The following is a 14,241-nucleotide window of genomic DNA, read 5'->3' as shown; positions in this document are numbered from 1 at the left end:
GGACAGACTCTTCTGTGCAGCCCTAGTGCATATGTCTTTCCATGTGTGCAACCCTTGCACACACAGGCCACCCCTTGATAAAAATGGTCATGTCCAATTCTGTCACTGCAAGGCTCTGAAAACTTTGCAGATGCACAAATCCAACTTAACTAATTTAATCTAAAACACCAAGTTATAATATTGAAAAAATGGTTCATCACAATAAACCATTCAGGAAACTCATTACTGTCTCATTTGAGATAGCAGGAGGAAAAAGGTTGTTGATATTAGAACTACAGGGTTAGAATTTGCATGGGTTTTGGCTAACTTCTACTAATAAATAAATTAAAGAAGGCTAAGGCTATAAATTGGTATTGTTTAATTTATAAATATTCACTTTATTTCTATTCTCTTCTAAAAAATGTGTTAAGGAAAAAGGTGGCCAGAAGGATTACACATGTTGCAAATTGTAATTTGGTTGTTAGGCTGTAAAAACCAAACACATAAGTGAAGTTGAGCACAGTGTAAGAAAAAGCCAGTTTTTAATTAACAACTTATTTACAAGTTCATAAAAGCAACTGAACTGGAGTAGATGGTTCTGTGTTTGTCACCAAATTTTATTGTAACTGGTAACTTGCACGCTTTATAGTAGAAGAACAAAAAGAAAATAAATTTCACTATATACAGCCTTTGTACAGGCTACTTGACTATACACAAGGCATAGTGATCATAACACAACCTAATCTTCATAATAATTTGTGCACAAAAAGACACCAATCAGACATTATGTGAACATTACAGTGAAATGACATCACAAGTCCAGTGAAAATTCAGCATAATACAAAACATATTGATCTACTGCAAATGACATCCTTTCAAACAATAAGCCTTTATTCAGTAGTAACTTAACCAGAGTCTGATGCAGATATTTGTTGTGTAGTTATAAGTCTTTTAAGTGAAGCAACCTCTGCAGATAAGTTTGCTATGCCCTGCTTCAGATACAGGTTCTCTGACTCAGAGACATTGTAGATATTGTCTTTTATTTCAACAACTCCAGTTTTGCAACTGCTCTGAATTTTTACATTGAGTTCCTTCTGATGCCAGAGTTCTGGTTTAAGTGACCAGTCTTGGATATTAGTCACTTGAACTGAGAAAGGAGTGTGAGAAGAATGCACCAAGTTTTGTGCACCATGTTTTTCAAGCTCAAAATGTCTTTTTGAGGACATGTCAATGGGTGATGACAATTTCTGTGTTGCATCATAGTCATTATCCATTGCTTCCACTTTAACTTGCATGGCTTTGGCTTTAATTCTAAGCTTGTGAGGCAAAGCTGAAGAATTCACTTCTGGGACTTTAACTGTTGCATGAACATTTTTATGTTCAACTGGGGAATGGATTGGACCCTTAGGAACCTGCTGTTCATCTTCTCCATCAGATGACTTTCCAACTACACCATCATCAGTTTCTGATGTTCTGGGGGAATTACTGGATGACCTATTAACTTGCAAGAGAGGAGGAGAATGTGAGTACACATTAAAGGTAGCTCCCATGTAGTTTGGATATATGGATGCTTTATATGAACCCCTGTCATCTCTTGTCTCTCTCTCCAATTCCATGGGCTCCTGTTTTATAATCTGGAACTTATTTTCGGGACTTCTGCAGTTGTTTTGTATACGACTCGGTTGAGTATGCTCTATGGATGATATTTCAGACACATCGGACATTGAGCTTTGAGGAGAATGTTTAATGACAGAAATACAGCTGCTACCAACTATAGATGGTTCATGTTCATCTACAAATGAGTTAATATTTGATTTGGAACTCTGATAGTCTTGGAAATACACAGTTGTTGAGCTACTGAGTTTCTGTATCTCTTGGGCATAGGCTGCAGAACTAATTAAACCAAACTTTAGCTTCAATGAAAGCAGCTCCGCCTTCAAAGTGGCATTCTCCTCTCCCAGTGCAATTAGTTTGTTCTCTAAGACAAGGTCATTCAGTCGTCGTTTTTCACGAGATCTTTTCGCAGCTTCATTATTTTTCCGCCTTTTCTCCCAATACATAGCATCCTTCTTTTCATCTGGAATGAATTCTCGCTTTCTCCGGCAAGCTGAAGATTTGCTTTTTCCACTACTTGCTTCAGTAAGTAGTATATCTTCATTTGTAGATAATTCTTCAGACACTTCTGATAAAGTAGACTTAAGTACCATGATTTTGTCCACATTGCTACTTGTGTCAACAGGTCCGTGTTCCTTTTTAAGGGTCTGCATTTTTCTCAGCTGCATCAGAAACAATTTGTAGATGATCTACAACGAGCAACAGAGCAAGCTATTTCCCCCGTACTTCTCACGCCACAACAACTTGACAAATACAGTAATTTTAAATCCACACACATTCTTCCTTTTCTTTCATGTTCTCAGACAGAAGTGCCTAGAACCAATTTTCTTGGCAGAGGCAACGGGACGGGTATCTTCTTAAAACCCTGGAATAAATACAGAATTTGGTTACTATTTAGGAATTGCTGGTTCAGGACATGCAAAAGTAGCTTTTGATAAAAAGCTTAGACTAGAATTGCTTCATTAAACCTGCTGTAATATGAAGACAGCTCAACACTGAAACAACTGATATTCTAAGCTTTATGATACCTAGGTAGCAGATTTACTTCCAAATCAAATACAATATGATCCAAGGAAAAATCAATAAAAAAAAAATATTTTGAGTTTTGATCCTACAGTAACGTTGTCACAGAACTTTCCATGATATCACTGGCCAACGTAAACCTCCAACACTTAACACTGCAGGACACCAGCCATGCTGATGAGCAGCACTGGAAAGTATCTTGTTCTTCCACATTAAAGCATCTCTTCTGAAAACAGCTGTGGTGTGTGACTAAGAAATGATATATATTTGGGTGCTGCATGGATTTAAAATAACATAAGCTGATTTAGAGAAGCTGAAGTGCTTTCTATTGTCTGAAATAGCACCGCTATCCATTAAAGCTATTAAAGATTTAATTATTGGGTTTGTATCCTACAGAAAAAAAATATAGATATATCTATCTATATACAAATGCTTATACATACACACACTTGGACTTTTAAAATGCCTTTTTGATCAATCATCTCAATTCAAACTAGTAAATGCACATGCATAATTTGGGTAAATACCTAACTTAAAAAAATACTGAGAAGAAAAAATTTATTATGTAAATTTTTTCTTGCCTCTTACAAAGAAAACTTTAAAATACATTAGAAAAATAACAATAATTTGCATTTGAAAAATAGTCTTATTACATCAAAGTAAAGTTTAATACCATTGAGGCATGTGCACCTTTAGAAAAGTGTTTGCATTAAAGTGGAAGTTTAGATCTAAAAGTCTTACCATTAACAAAGGAAAACTAGCTTAACCTTTAGCCTCAGACATTTTAATCATTAAAATTGAACTTAGCATTTAAATTCAACTTGGTTTTATTTAGTTCCTATTAATGCAAAAAACACTTTATTCTCATAAGATCGTTTAGTCTTGATCTGAGATACAGCGTCTCAATATCTCATTTTCCAAAGTCAATCATGTTCCTGGTAAAATAAATGTAGTATGCCAAGTGCTTTTATAGAACTGACTATCAAGTCAGCAATGATTCTTGCCTGTAAAACAAACAAAAAAATCAGCCACTTCAGATTAATGTCACTATTTATTGGGAAGGTTTTTACAATGACTAAAGAAACTAATTTTAACATTATCAGTTGGGAAAGTTATAAAACAATTAATGACTTGTATTCTGCCAGTTTCTCTTGTCTTTTCCAGAAGGCAAAGAGGAGTAAGTGATGTAATAAAAATTAAGCAGGGTCATAAAGACTCAGGTTTCAAGCTGGGTTCTGTTCCATCAAACCATGCCAACTCTTCTGTCACAAAGAAATAACACATTTAATAGAACAGCTAAGTAGAAATTCCTAAAATCCATGGTTAATTACTGACAATTAACTACTTCTCCTTGATAATACAGCCTTAATGGAAAAAAGTTAGATTTCGTCTTTGGTGTGGCTGGCTTCTAACATTTTAGTGCAAAAGCAGCACTACAAATTGCCATGTTTGTAAAGGAAAAATGTATCTCTAATATACAAGCAATTACACAGTTAGATGCTAATCCAAAATTCAAACTGGAGTCAAAGGGAGATTTCCATCAAGTTAAATAGGAGCTGGATCAGGTTTAAAAACAAAAATAAGCCCCACAACTAAGCAACATTAGTTTGCCCAAACATTCAGTACCATTTGATTGGCTGAAGAAGCTGTATGTAATCAATGGTTTAATTAATATACATACCATTTTGAAACTAGTGCAACCCAATACTTTAAAAAAAATAAATCATTGTTGAACACACAAAATTTAAAAATAAAAGACAAGGCCACCTGAATTTTTGTGGCATTTGTAGAACATTCAGTGTCCGTAACATGACTTTACATTAAAAGAAGAATACTACTGGAGTTTTATTTCATTATCCTGTAGCATTGGGAATGCACAGCTATTGATCCCTAGTTGTCTTGGTATACTACAATCACTGTATTCACTTGCATCATTAACAACTTCTGCGTTTCTGAGGAAAAGCATACACCTTCTATGGCACACAGCAGGAAGCAGTGTAGCATATACTGAATCATCACTTGTCTCAGGATGCATCTCACCCAACTCTCACTGAAGTCAAAAGGCTTCAAAACAACTTTTGTGAAATTTCAGGGCCTTACCAATAGAGGTCTTACTGAATTTAACAGTACTAGAGAGCTACACTACAACCCAAATAAGAATATTTATTCTTTTAGAAAAGGGATACTAATATATGCATACGTTATTACTTTCTATATATTTATTTGCTGAATACCCTGAAACATCTACACTTACTTGAAGCAGTAGCAACAGCAAGGAAGTACTTATAAACATAGGATTTGTGCATATTTCAGAAGAATGAAACTATAAGTACATATATTTAATACAACATTTTTTCCCTCTTGTATTCCAATCTTCCATTTCCGCACAATATAGAAGTAATATCTTTAGTGCGGAACAAGACTGTTTCAGGATAAGAACTATGACTTTGTGTCTATCTGTAAAGTCTCCAGCTCAGTGATCCCACTTTGATGTTTTTCCAACACTGCAATCTAAGAAAAGTACTAGTAATGATAATAATGATTAGCAAAAAGTTGTTGGTTTAGGGGTTTTTTTCCTAAATGAATGTAGGTTAATGGCATAGTTCATCAGCATGACTGTCTATGTATCAGTAAAAACTCAACTGCATGTCCAAACATAATCTGCAGCCCAACACCGGCATTGAGCTGTGCTTAACAACCCAACAACCTGCAGATTTCATGTCCCTTGTTCCATGGGACTTCTGCAGTTTGGGCCATTCCAGCATACAATCTGCTCTCTGTAGGACTGATAACTTCCGTTTTGGCCAGTTTCCCATGTATACTCATCGATGGCACAAACAGACACAATGTAAGTAGCATGCAAGTCCACAGCAAATTTGAAGTGTGTATCAAAACAACCATGTTTTTACATGCAGTATTCAACTTTGCTCTCTACCAGAATCCATCAGTAAAGCTGTCAAGACAGACATGTAACCCAGTGACATAGTCTTACTGGTTTGCTATTTATGTAGTTAGTTCTAATGCCATTACTCTAGTGAACTAACAAAACAACAATAAATCTTTAGCTCTTTCCGCATCTTCCTTGAGCACTTTTATCACAGTAACTGGAATTGCTGCTTTACAAACAGGAGTCCCTTGTTTGTTAATACTTCTCCAAGTGGATCAGCCCAATGCTGAGTCTGTAAACAAATTAAATTCCATCTGATGATAATGGCAAAATGCCTTCAATGAAACCAGCCATTTCACTTCACTTGCATTTTATAATTCCACTGGAAAACATCAGTATTTACACATAAATTAATGAACTGTAATGATTCCTCTGACTATATTTCAAATTCCAATGTTTTCCCTTATGATTAATTTTTCAATTGCTTTATCACTCCCTCATAAAGTGTTATAAACCCAACATTTAATACTGCCTTACATTAGTCACTGTTAAAGATTTTTTTTTTTTGGTTGGTTGATGTTAATGGCACTGAGTGCCAATTCAACAATGTAATAACACTCGACCCTATTAACTTAATTACAGACCCAGTCTTGCTCCCACAGCAATTTTACCATTGCCTTCAATAGAAGCAGGATACAATCCTAGATCCATGTATTAATGAGACTGTTGTACAGAACTCATGCTATTGAAGCAAGAAATTATGTATGCAGAAATCATGAAAAGTTAATTTATCCATGGACTTCAAAAAATACTTAAATAATGTGATTGCGTGAAAATAGTACATTAAGGATCTGATCGTGGGGATTTGTGTATTCACACTATAATAATTGAAATGTTTCAAAAGGTTGAAGGACAGGGCCACAATCTTTCCTCTCTCTCTTCTGTGTAATTTAATTACATAAGTAATTTCTGCTGTAGAGAAGGCACGTGGGCCTCCCCACGTACATATGTTTCCCCACAGAGTAACTGTGTATTATTTCTATTTAGCAAAATAATTCATGCTATCTCCTTGCATAATTCTTCAACCATATCCTAAAATGAGATAACAAATTGTTTAATTCTATTGCTCTAAGATTTTGATAGTGATTCTATGAAACCAAATTAAATCCAATCTCTAGCAATTGGATGCTCAAAACCAATTTGCTTTTATATCAACATGAGTTGCAAAAATTTCTCTCAGTCCTTCAAAAGTGGAAGAAAATAACAGCTAAGTACAACTTCTTGTTTTTAAAAAAAATAATAATCACATGCCTCTATCACTGTCACCACTGTATGGCAAACCATAGAAAAACAATAAAAGCTTGTATTGATATGTGTCTGTGCATAATTTTTAGTTGTTGTTGTCCATGTTTTGCATAGGTATCCTCAATTATATTACTGCTACCATTCTGTCACAGGTTATCTATTTTGAAAATCTCTCTGCATACCAGAAGAGCTGGCATAGAACCTGATCACAGAGACCAAAATGACCAGTTTGCATTCCAAACTTTGAGAAACTGAAGAATATAGTTTGCACTTTATCTTCAATATGTTTTAAAAACGCTGTCTTGAGACATAGTTCTATGAGGTGCAGAAAAAATACCATCCTCATATATCAGAATATCATCCTGCACATGCAGGATAGGAGGCTGATTTTAAGCTTAGGTAGTGAATCTGCAGTCTGCCTTAATACTGCTGAAAAACTTTGGAGCCACTTTACCCCTACTGCTCTTCACCGACAAAAATTGTGCTATGAAATTCTGCACCTCTTAGGTCTTATCATAATTCAGAAATCCTCTCCAACAGAGGATGTGGCCCCATTCCAAACTCCACTGAAATCCTTCAACATACATTTTTTGCATTTATCTAGCACCATTAGTAAAATTATGTTCTTGTTGAAGAAAAGCTTTAATGCTGGCTCCACTGAAGAGTGATATTATCACCAAGACAGATTTGGGGGTGAGAGGGTCTAAGCAGTGTAGAGCAAATGAAGTTCAAACTTTCTGGAAAAAACTAAATGACTGCATTTTATGCTATGATAGACAGGTTATCCACAGTCACAAAGGGAAAAAACATTTACACTAAAAATGTTACCACCAATTACTGCCATTATTATAGTTGCCCTTAGAGAGACCATGACTCCATTACAACAGCATGGAGCAATACAGAAGCATTGCTCCTGTACACAGTTGCCTTTTCTTACAACTTCACGGGTATCTTAAGTGCTTACGGTTTCAGGATCAACGTGTAATTAGGTCAGTGGAACAGTGATGATGATAGCTTTGTACAAGATGACCCATTTTTGCTAAAATGTTGATCATCTTATTGAAACAAAAAAATGGGACATGTCTACACAATATAGTCTATTGGAAACATCAAAAATCATTCATTATGACACTTTTCAATCAAATAAAAAAATGAATAAGATCATCATGGAACTTGAAACACTATTGTACTTTTATATTACCCACCTCCAAGCTGTACCCAGAAAGTTGATGTCATATGTAATTTTTATAGAAGGCTTTCATTGTTAGAAAAATTACTTAAGTTACTGTTTATCTTAATAACTACAAATTAACTCATTAAAGTACAGCCTGCTTCCCAAAGGTAAATTACACAAATTATGCAAATAGTTATTATTTGGAGAGCATGAAACATATGTTAAAGGTAGCTGTTGCTCAAAAAGGTCAGTCAAGGTTAATAGGTGCAAATTTGACCTGTATTTTCTTCCATTTCCTTAGGAAGAGAGTACGATTCTATCAGTTCTGTTCAATTTTTCCAAAACAAGCTGTTTACTGCTCTGATTTAAGGGGGGTGGGGGTGGAAACAAAATCTAACATTACTCAAAGTGCCAGGAAAAACTTTAAAATTGAGAAGCAAAGGAAATGTGTATATAACTTGTGTAAATATTTAAGTACTTATATATAAAATATATATAGTATATGTATATAAATCATACCATTTTAAATATAACATCACTTTCCAGTATTTTTAATAAAACCCCAATAGTAACAATGGTTACAGTACTATGACAGTATGCTTCTCATTTCAATAGCTACTTGACAGCAGGAAAAACTAGACTACAAAAAGCTACATCTGAAGAATAACAATGTTCTGGAAAAATGCTCTCAACTTTCCCCGAGTTAAGAAACATTAAAAAAAACCCAAAAAAACACAAACCCCAAATCAAATGTTAGTTATCCTGACAACAAATGGTTTTCTATTATTGAACTGTGTTCTTAATATGCCAAGCGTGGACCAGACCTTCAGCTGACCTAAATTTATATAGTGCTATTTAAAGGCAGCAGAATTATGTCAATTAATCCCAGCTGATGCTCTAAACATGCATCTTGTTATATAACAAATGAAGTACAAATATGCAAAACAAACACTGCCTGTAAAACCTTAGTATCTACCACTCACTGCAAATGCAACAGAGAAATAGCAATCTTTAGAGCACCAATTCCATGGGATGGTCCAGGCAGAAAGACCACTGCCCATGCTAAGCACCATTTTCTTTACTGGGTTGCACTCCACTCGTAAGAGGAGGTCTTGTAGCACTGGTACCTATACTGCTATGCAGCCACTTCTGTGGCAAAAAAAAAAAAGGTTAATTATTCAACTACTTCAGGACAGACTGAAAATTTCTTGAGTTGCTCCATCTCAATGTAAGGGAAAAACCCTCCTATCTTAAATAAGGCATTCCTTCTGATAGGAGATAGATTTGTGTAATATCTGTCACCAGATTCAGTCTCGTAGTATGCTGATTTGGACATGGGTCAATTCAATATGTGAATTAGGAAAAAACAGGGTATCTAAGGAGGTCTTAATAATTCCTTTCAGATCTACCTTTTAATACAAGTTTTTAAGAACATTGCTTCTATCGCATTTTGAGTCAAGTCCAAGTATGCCCTTGCTTACACAATCTTATTTTTGACAGTCACGCTTAACATCAGTATTAGACAGTTACATGTACCTTGTTTAAAAAACAAAAACCTCAATTTTTTGTTATTATTTTCCAACACTGTGAAATACTGTAACAAGGAAATCGACTGTCATTTTCTTTTAGAACGGGCTGCAGGAATTGGCCATCTATTTGCATTTTTTTTCTATTACATATCCTAAGCACATTTATCTCTCATAACTGGCTGTAATGATCATGGCAAGGTCACCTAGAAGAGTCAATTAAGCTGATGAGTCAGATACATTGCTTAACAGTGTGTAATAAGACTCAAACAGAGGCTTTTATTGTTCATATTATTGCATCATAGTGATGTTATAACAGCAGTGAGATTGCTGTCTGGAAAAAACTATTGCATAAGGATAGTTTGCATAACTATTTGTTAAAATAAGTCAATTCAAAATGAGCTAAAGGTTTATTTTATTTATGAGTTTTATTTCAAGATAAAGGATTGAAAAAAGGAGCATGGTACCGATATCTTTCAAGAGTCTAAATAGACTTTATTGCAAAGGAAAGAATGTCTGTATGTTCTACAAATTTCAGCCAAAGCATGGCAAATACTGCTCCTTCTTAGGATGAGATAAGCTGTGAGGAGGTCATGTGAGTTCATTTTGCTCATGGGAGGACTCTAAGCTTTTTGACACCTTTCAGACCAGTTCCTTAAAAAAAAAAAAACAAACAAAACAAAAAAAAAAATCCACACACACATACAACAAAACACACAAAAAAAGAAAATCAAGGCCCACAGCAGAAACTCGAGGCTTTGAAGTCAGATCCAGGAAGCTGGATATTTTAAAAGCTAGTTAAGAGTCTTCTGGAGAATATGACAAGTTAAAAATATAAAGTAAATAAAAATGGAAAGCAGATCGTTCTAAAGAGTGTTAGCACTTCAACAGTCAAAGACATCTGTAACATGTGAACTTTTATAACAATAACTGTTAGTACCAATGATATTAAGGATCTTTATTCAGTAATCCTTGAACTTGTTGGTTTAAATCCAGTCTTTGGGCCAAAACCCGAATCTTTATTCATTCAAGTTTCCCATCAAAGTCAACATTTGATTGAATGAGGACTGTAAAAGTGATGCACATAGCAATATTTTAAACAAGGGTCTAGACTGAATTAATTACTGAGGGCAAAGATGACTTAAAGTAGGTTACATACACAGGAGTGAACACAATTAAACTGAGCGCAATCATCCAAGTTACAAGGACAAGGGGAAAAAAAAGGCTTGTTTTTAACACAACAGTTAACTTCCAAGACAGCTTCATGATCAAAGCTGTACTTGACCCCAAGAATCAAATAGCAGAAAAGTTCATGCATGCTATCAAGCATATAATATTTTTAAAATACTTTGCTGCTACTACCTATGGCAGGTAAGACAGTGGTTGTGGTGCTCAATTTGGACTCTGGAGGTTTTGGTCACAAACATGGTGATGTTAGTTTCGTCTACTTAGAAGACTGTTTTAGTCACACACAAAAATCACCTCCTCTTGAAAGCCAAGTTATCACCAGCAAGCTTCAAGCTATGCTCCTGCCAAGGACAGAGCACAAGCTGACCCCGGAGTACGGGACGTCCAGCCGCGGCTTTTGCCACTGCAACGCCGAAGTGACTTGGCAAAATAACAGAATTGGGCAATGGCCATTTTTTGTTGTTGTTGTTGCTGTTGTTCGTTACGTAAGGAAAAAGCCGAAAATACCCGGTTGGTGAGAGTGGGGGTGTGCTAGGCTATCTCATGCCTACCTGCGCCCCTTTGTCTGGCGCTCCCTGCCTGCAGGCGACGGTGGGACAAGGGGCGGGGGGGTAGAGACGCTCCGCGGTGCGCGGCCGAGCTGCGGAGAGGCGGCGGACGCCGCCTCTCCGCAGCTCGGCCCCGCACCGCGCCAGCCACAAAGGCTGCCCGGCTCGGCGGGCCCCTACGTGACCGGCGGCGCATGGCGCCCGGCCCGCTCCCCCCTCCCTCAGCATGGCCCCGCCGAGCTATCAGCCCGCCGCTCCCTCACCCCCCCAACCGCCCGCCGCCGCCGCCCCAGCCCAGAACAAAGGGCTGAGGGGGAGCGCCAGCGCCCCCAGCCCTCGCTCGCCCGCCGCCGCGCGGCCGCCGCGCCCCAACGGCCACCAACGGCTCCCAACGGCCGCTGGGGAGACGGCGACCCCCGCAAGCCGGAGGGAGAAGGTGGGCGCGGGATCGGGCTCCGCGTTACCGGCTCCGCTCCCTGCCGGGGCTGTCACACTGACCTACTTGCGGTGCTGGCGGCTGCCCCGGGGGCCCGGTTCCGCTGCCCGCCCCGGGGGCCGGCGGCACCTGGTCCCCCGCCCGCTGCGGGCGTCAGGGCAGGAGCGGGATGCCTCCACCTCGCTCCTCCGGCGCGGCTGACATCTCCTATACGCCTTCCTCCCTTAAATTAAACGTTCTTTTTTTTTTTTTTTTTTTTTTTTTTTAAATCCCCCTCTAAAGAAACGGCAAGTGAAAGCCCGTACCGGAGAGATGGCTCAGCGTCTGGGCGAAATGCCTTCCTAAAAATACAGCCTTATCAAAACGTCTCTGAAGGCGTGGAGTTAAAAATCCGAGCAAATGGCCTCGAACGTCTACACACACAGCTCTGGAGAAAAGACCAGAAATAGCACATGAAGCCACAATTGCTAAAATGCGATGGGGCTAAATATAGACCGACACAAATCTCGTTTCAAGGCACCCGACACGCAGCCGGCGAGCGCGCCTTGCCTCCCCACTTACCCAGTTGTCTACTTCCCCTTTTAAACGCACTTTAACAAAATCTGTCACAGTTATGGGGGTTTGGGGGCTTTTTTTCAGGGCGAGATTGTCCTAGTTTCTTTGTAGCGAGATTATAAAATCGCATAATTAGCTCCCTCTTCCCAGCCCGGCTGCCAGCAAATTCTGTGGTTACATAATGCAACATTTCCAGGAACTATTATGCGATCGGTCCCGCAGCGCCTGAAAAACAGCGACAAAAGTGACGGAAAGGGCTGGGGCAAGCGCAGCCCCGCACGGCGCGGGGACGGGGGCCCGGCCGCTGCCATTAATCCCGCTTGCCAGCGGGCAACATCCCCCAGCGCCACCCGAAGAAGGAGGAAGGGGGAGTCTCGCCGGCAGGCTCCGGCATCAGGCAGCTCCCGGTGGCTTGAGGGTCGAGGCGCGGTTTGGCGCTCGGGACACAGCCCTCCGCCCCGCACGGCGGCCGCCGCGGCAGCCCCGCTCCCCGCCGGCACATTATGCAACGCGGGCGAGCGGCTCCGGCGGCGCTGCCCAGGGCCCTCCGTGGGGAGAAGCGGGGGGAGTTTCGCGCGGCGCGCCGGGAACGAGCACCCCCGCGAGAGAAAGCCTTCGGCAGGCATCATCTTCCGGGCTGCCTTCCGCGCCGCCACCCCGCCGTCGAACCGCCCGCTCGGCAGCGAGCAGAGCCGGCCGGCCGGCCCGGCGGACCCCTCCCCGCCCGCCGGCAGCCGGAGCCGGCTGGGCTCGTCTTACGCAACAGCCGCCCCCACCCGAGGAGGAGCGGCGCGGCGCGGCGGGCGACGCAGCCCGGGCGGACACCCGAACTTTATACCCGCGTACCCGCGCCTTCCTACCTGCAGCGCACCGCGGGGCACCGAGCATCCCCCGCCCCGCACCGGGCCGCGGGTGAGGCGAGGAGAGGCGAGATGGTGCGGTGCGGTGCCGCGCTGTGCTGTGCTGTGCAGGCAGCAGCGGAGCGGACGGGCGAGAGGCGTGCGGCGGCGGCGGCGCGGAGGGATGTGTGTTAGTAGGTCAGAGCTGCGCGGAGCGGGGCTCATAGCCCGCATGCCAGCCGCGCCGCGCCGTGACGGGCGTCGACACCGCCCCAATCGGCGCCGGGCGCTGCCGGAGGGGGACCAATGGCAGCGGTTGGGGGCGGGGCGGGGCGGGGCGCGGGGCGGTGTGTGGTACAGTAGGTCTGTGTGCTGGCGATTGCATAACCGCTGGCGAGGCGGGGGGCGGCGCGCGGGGGGTGGGGAGGGCGGGTGGAGGTGGGGGGGTTGACGAGCGGCGAGGGGGGCGTCGTCACTTACGTAACGGCGGCGGCGCCCCGCAGCAGCGCGCGGGGGGGCGCTCGCCCCGCGCAGGCTCCGCCGGGGCGCAGCGCGGCGGTCCGCGCCCTCTGCGCGCGGTGGCGATGGCGGGGGCTGCGCGGGGGCTGGCGCTGCCGGGGGAGAGGGAGCGCGCGCGGAGAGGGGGGGGCTCTCACAGCCTCACCGCCGCCGTGGTGCGTGGCGTCATCAGATTGTATCTGTACGTGTAAAAAGCAAACCCTCAGCCCCGGCGGGAGCGTTGTCGCCTCAGAGCAGTTGCACGAGAGCCGGGAGCCGTGCGGCGGAGGCGCGTACCTGCCGCACAGCCACGCGTATGGCTAATCCGCCGGTGGATCGCGCTCCGGCTTCAACGCGCGGAAAACAGTAATAATAATAATAATAATAATAATAATAATAATAATAATAATAATAATAATAATAATAATAATAATAATATAATGATCACAAAAGGGAGGAGGAACGTCAAAGCGGGGAAGGAGCCCGCTGGCGGCGGCCGGGCTCGGCGCGGGGCGTGCTCCCAGCCGGTACGGCGCTCGGCGCTTGGTGCCGCGGGCTGCGGGGCTTGCCCTGGGCGGCCCGGCCGCCGCCTGCCTCCGCTGACCGACAAGGGTGACGGATTTTGACAGCGTTTCTTCCGCCGGCTTCGTCTCTGCCCTCAGCCCTGAG

General features: G+C 42.2%; 1 protein-coding gene across 4 annotated transcripts; it reads right to left on the bottom strand.

Moving 5' to 3' along the window:
- Positions 1-504: 504 nt before the first annotated feature.
- On the bottom strand, positions 505-13,349 carry NFIL3 (nuclear factor, interleukin 3 regulated). 4 transcript variants are annotated; one of them, XM_082497132.1, is made up of 3 exons: positions 13,096-13,349; positions 11,986-12,107; positions 505-2,458 (listed from the first exon to the last, which is right to left on the bottom strand). In XM_082497132.1, the coding sequence occupies exon 3, from the start codon at positions 2,259-2,261 to the stop codon at positions 885-887; it is 1,377 nt and encodes a 458-aa protein (XP_082353258.1). In that variant the 5' UTR covers positions 2,262-2,458; positions 11,986-12,107; positions 13,096-13,349; the 3' UTR covers positions 505-884. The 4 variants fall into 4 exon arrangements, 3 of the variants coding, with proteins under 3 accessions (XP_082353258.1, XP_082353259.1, XP_082353257.1); XM_082497133.1 differs by lacking the exon at positions 13,096-13,349 and adding an exon at positions 12,242-12,772; XM_082497131.1 differs by lacking the exon at positions 11,986-12,107.
- Between the last annotated feature and the right edge of the window lie 892 nt (positions 13,350-14,241).

Source organism: Vanellus vanellus (assembly GCF_965231255.1).
Source record: "Vanellus vanellus genome assembly, chromosome: Z".
NCBI classification, from domain to species: domain Eukaryota; kingdom Metazoa; phylum Chordata; class Aves; order Charadriiformes; family Charadriidae; genus Vanellus; species Vanellus vanellus.
Note: the sequence above shows the minus strand (reverse complement) of the source record. Positions and strands in the feature narration are given on the sequence as shown.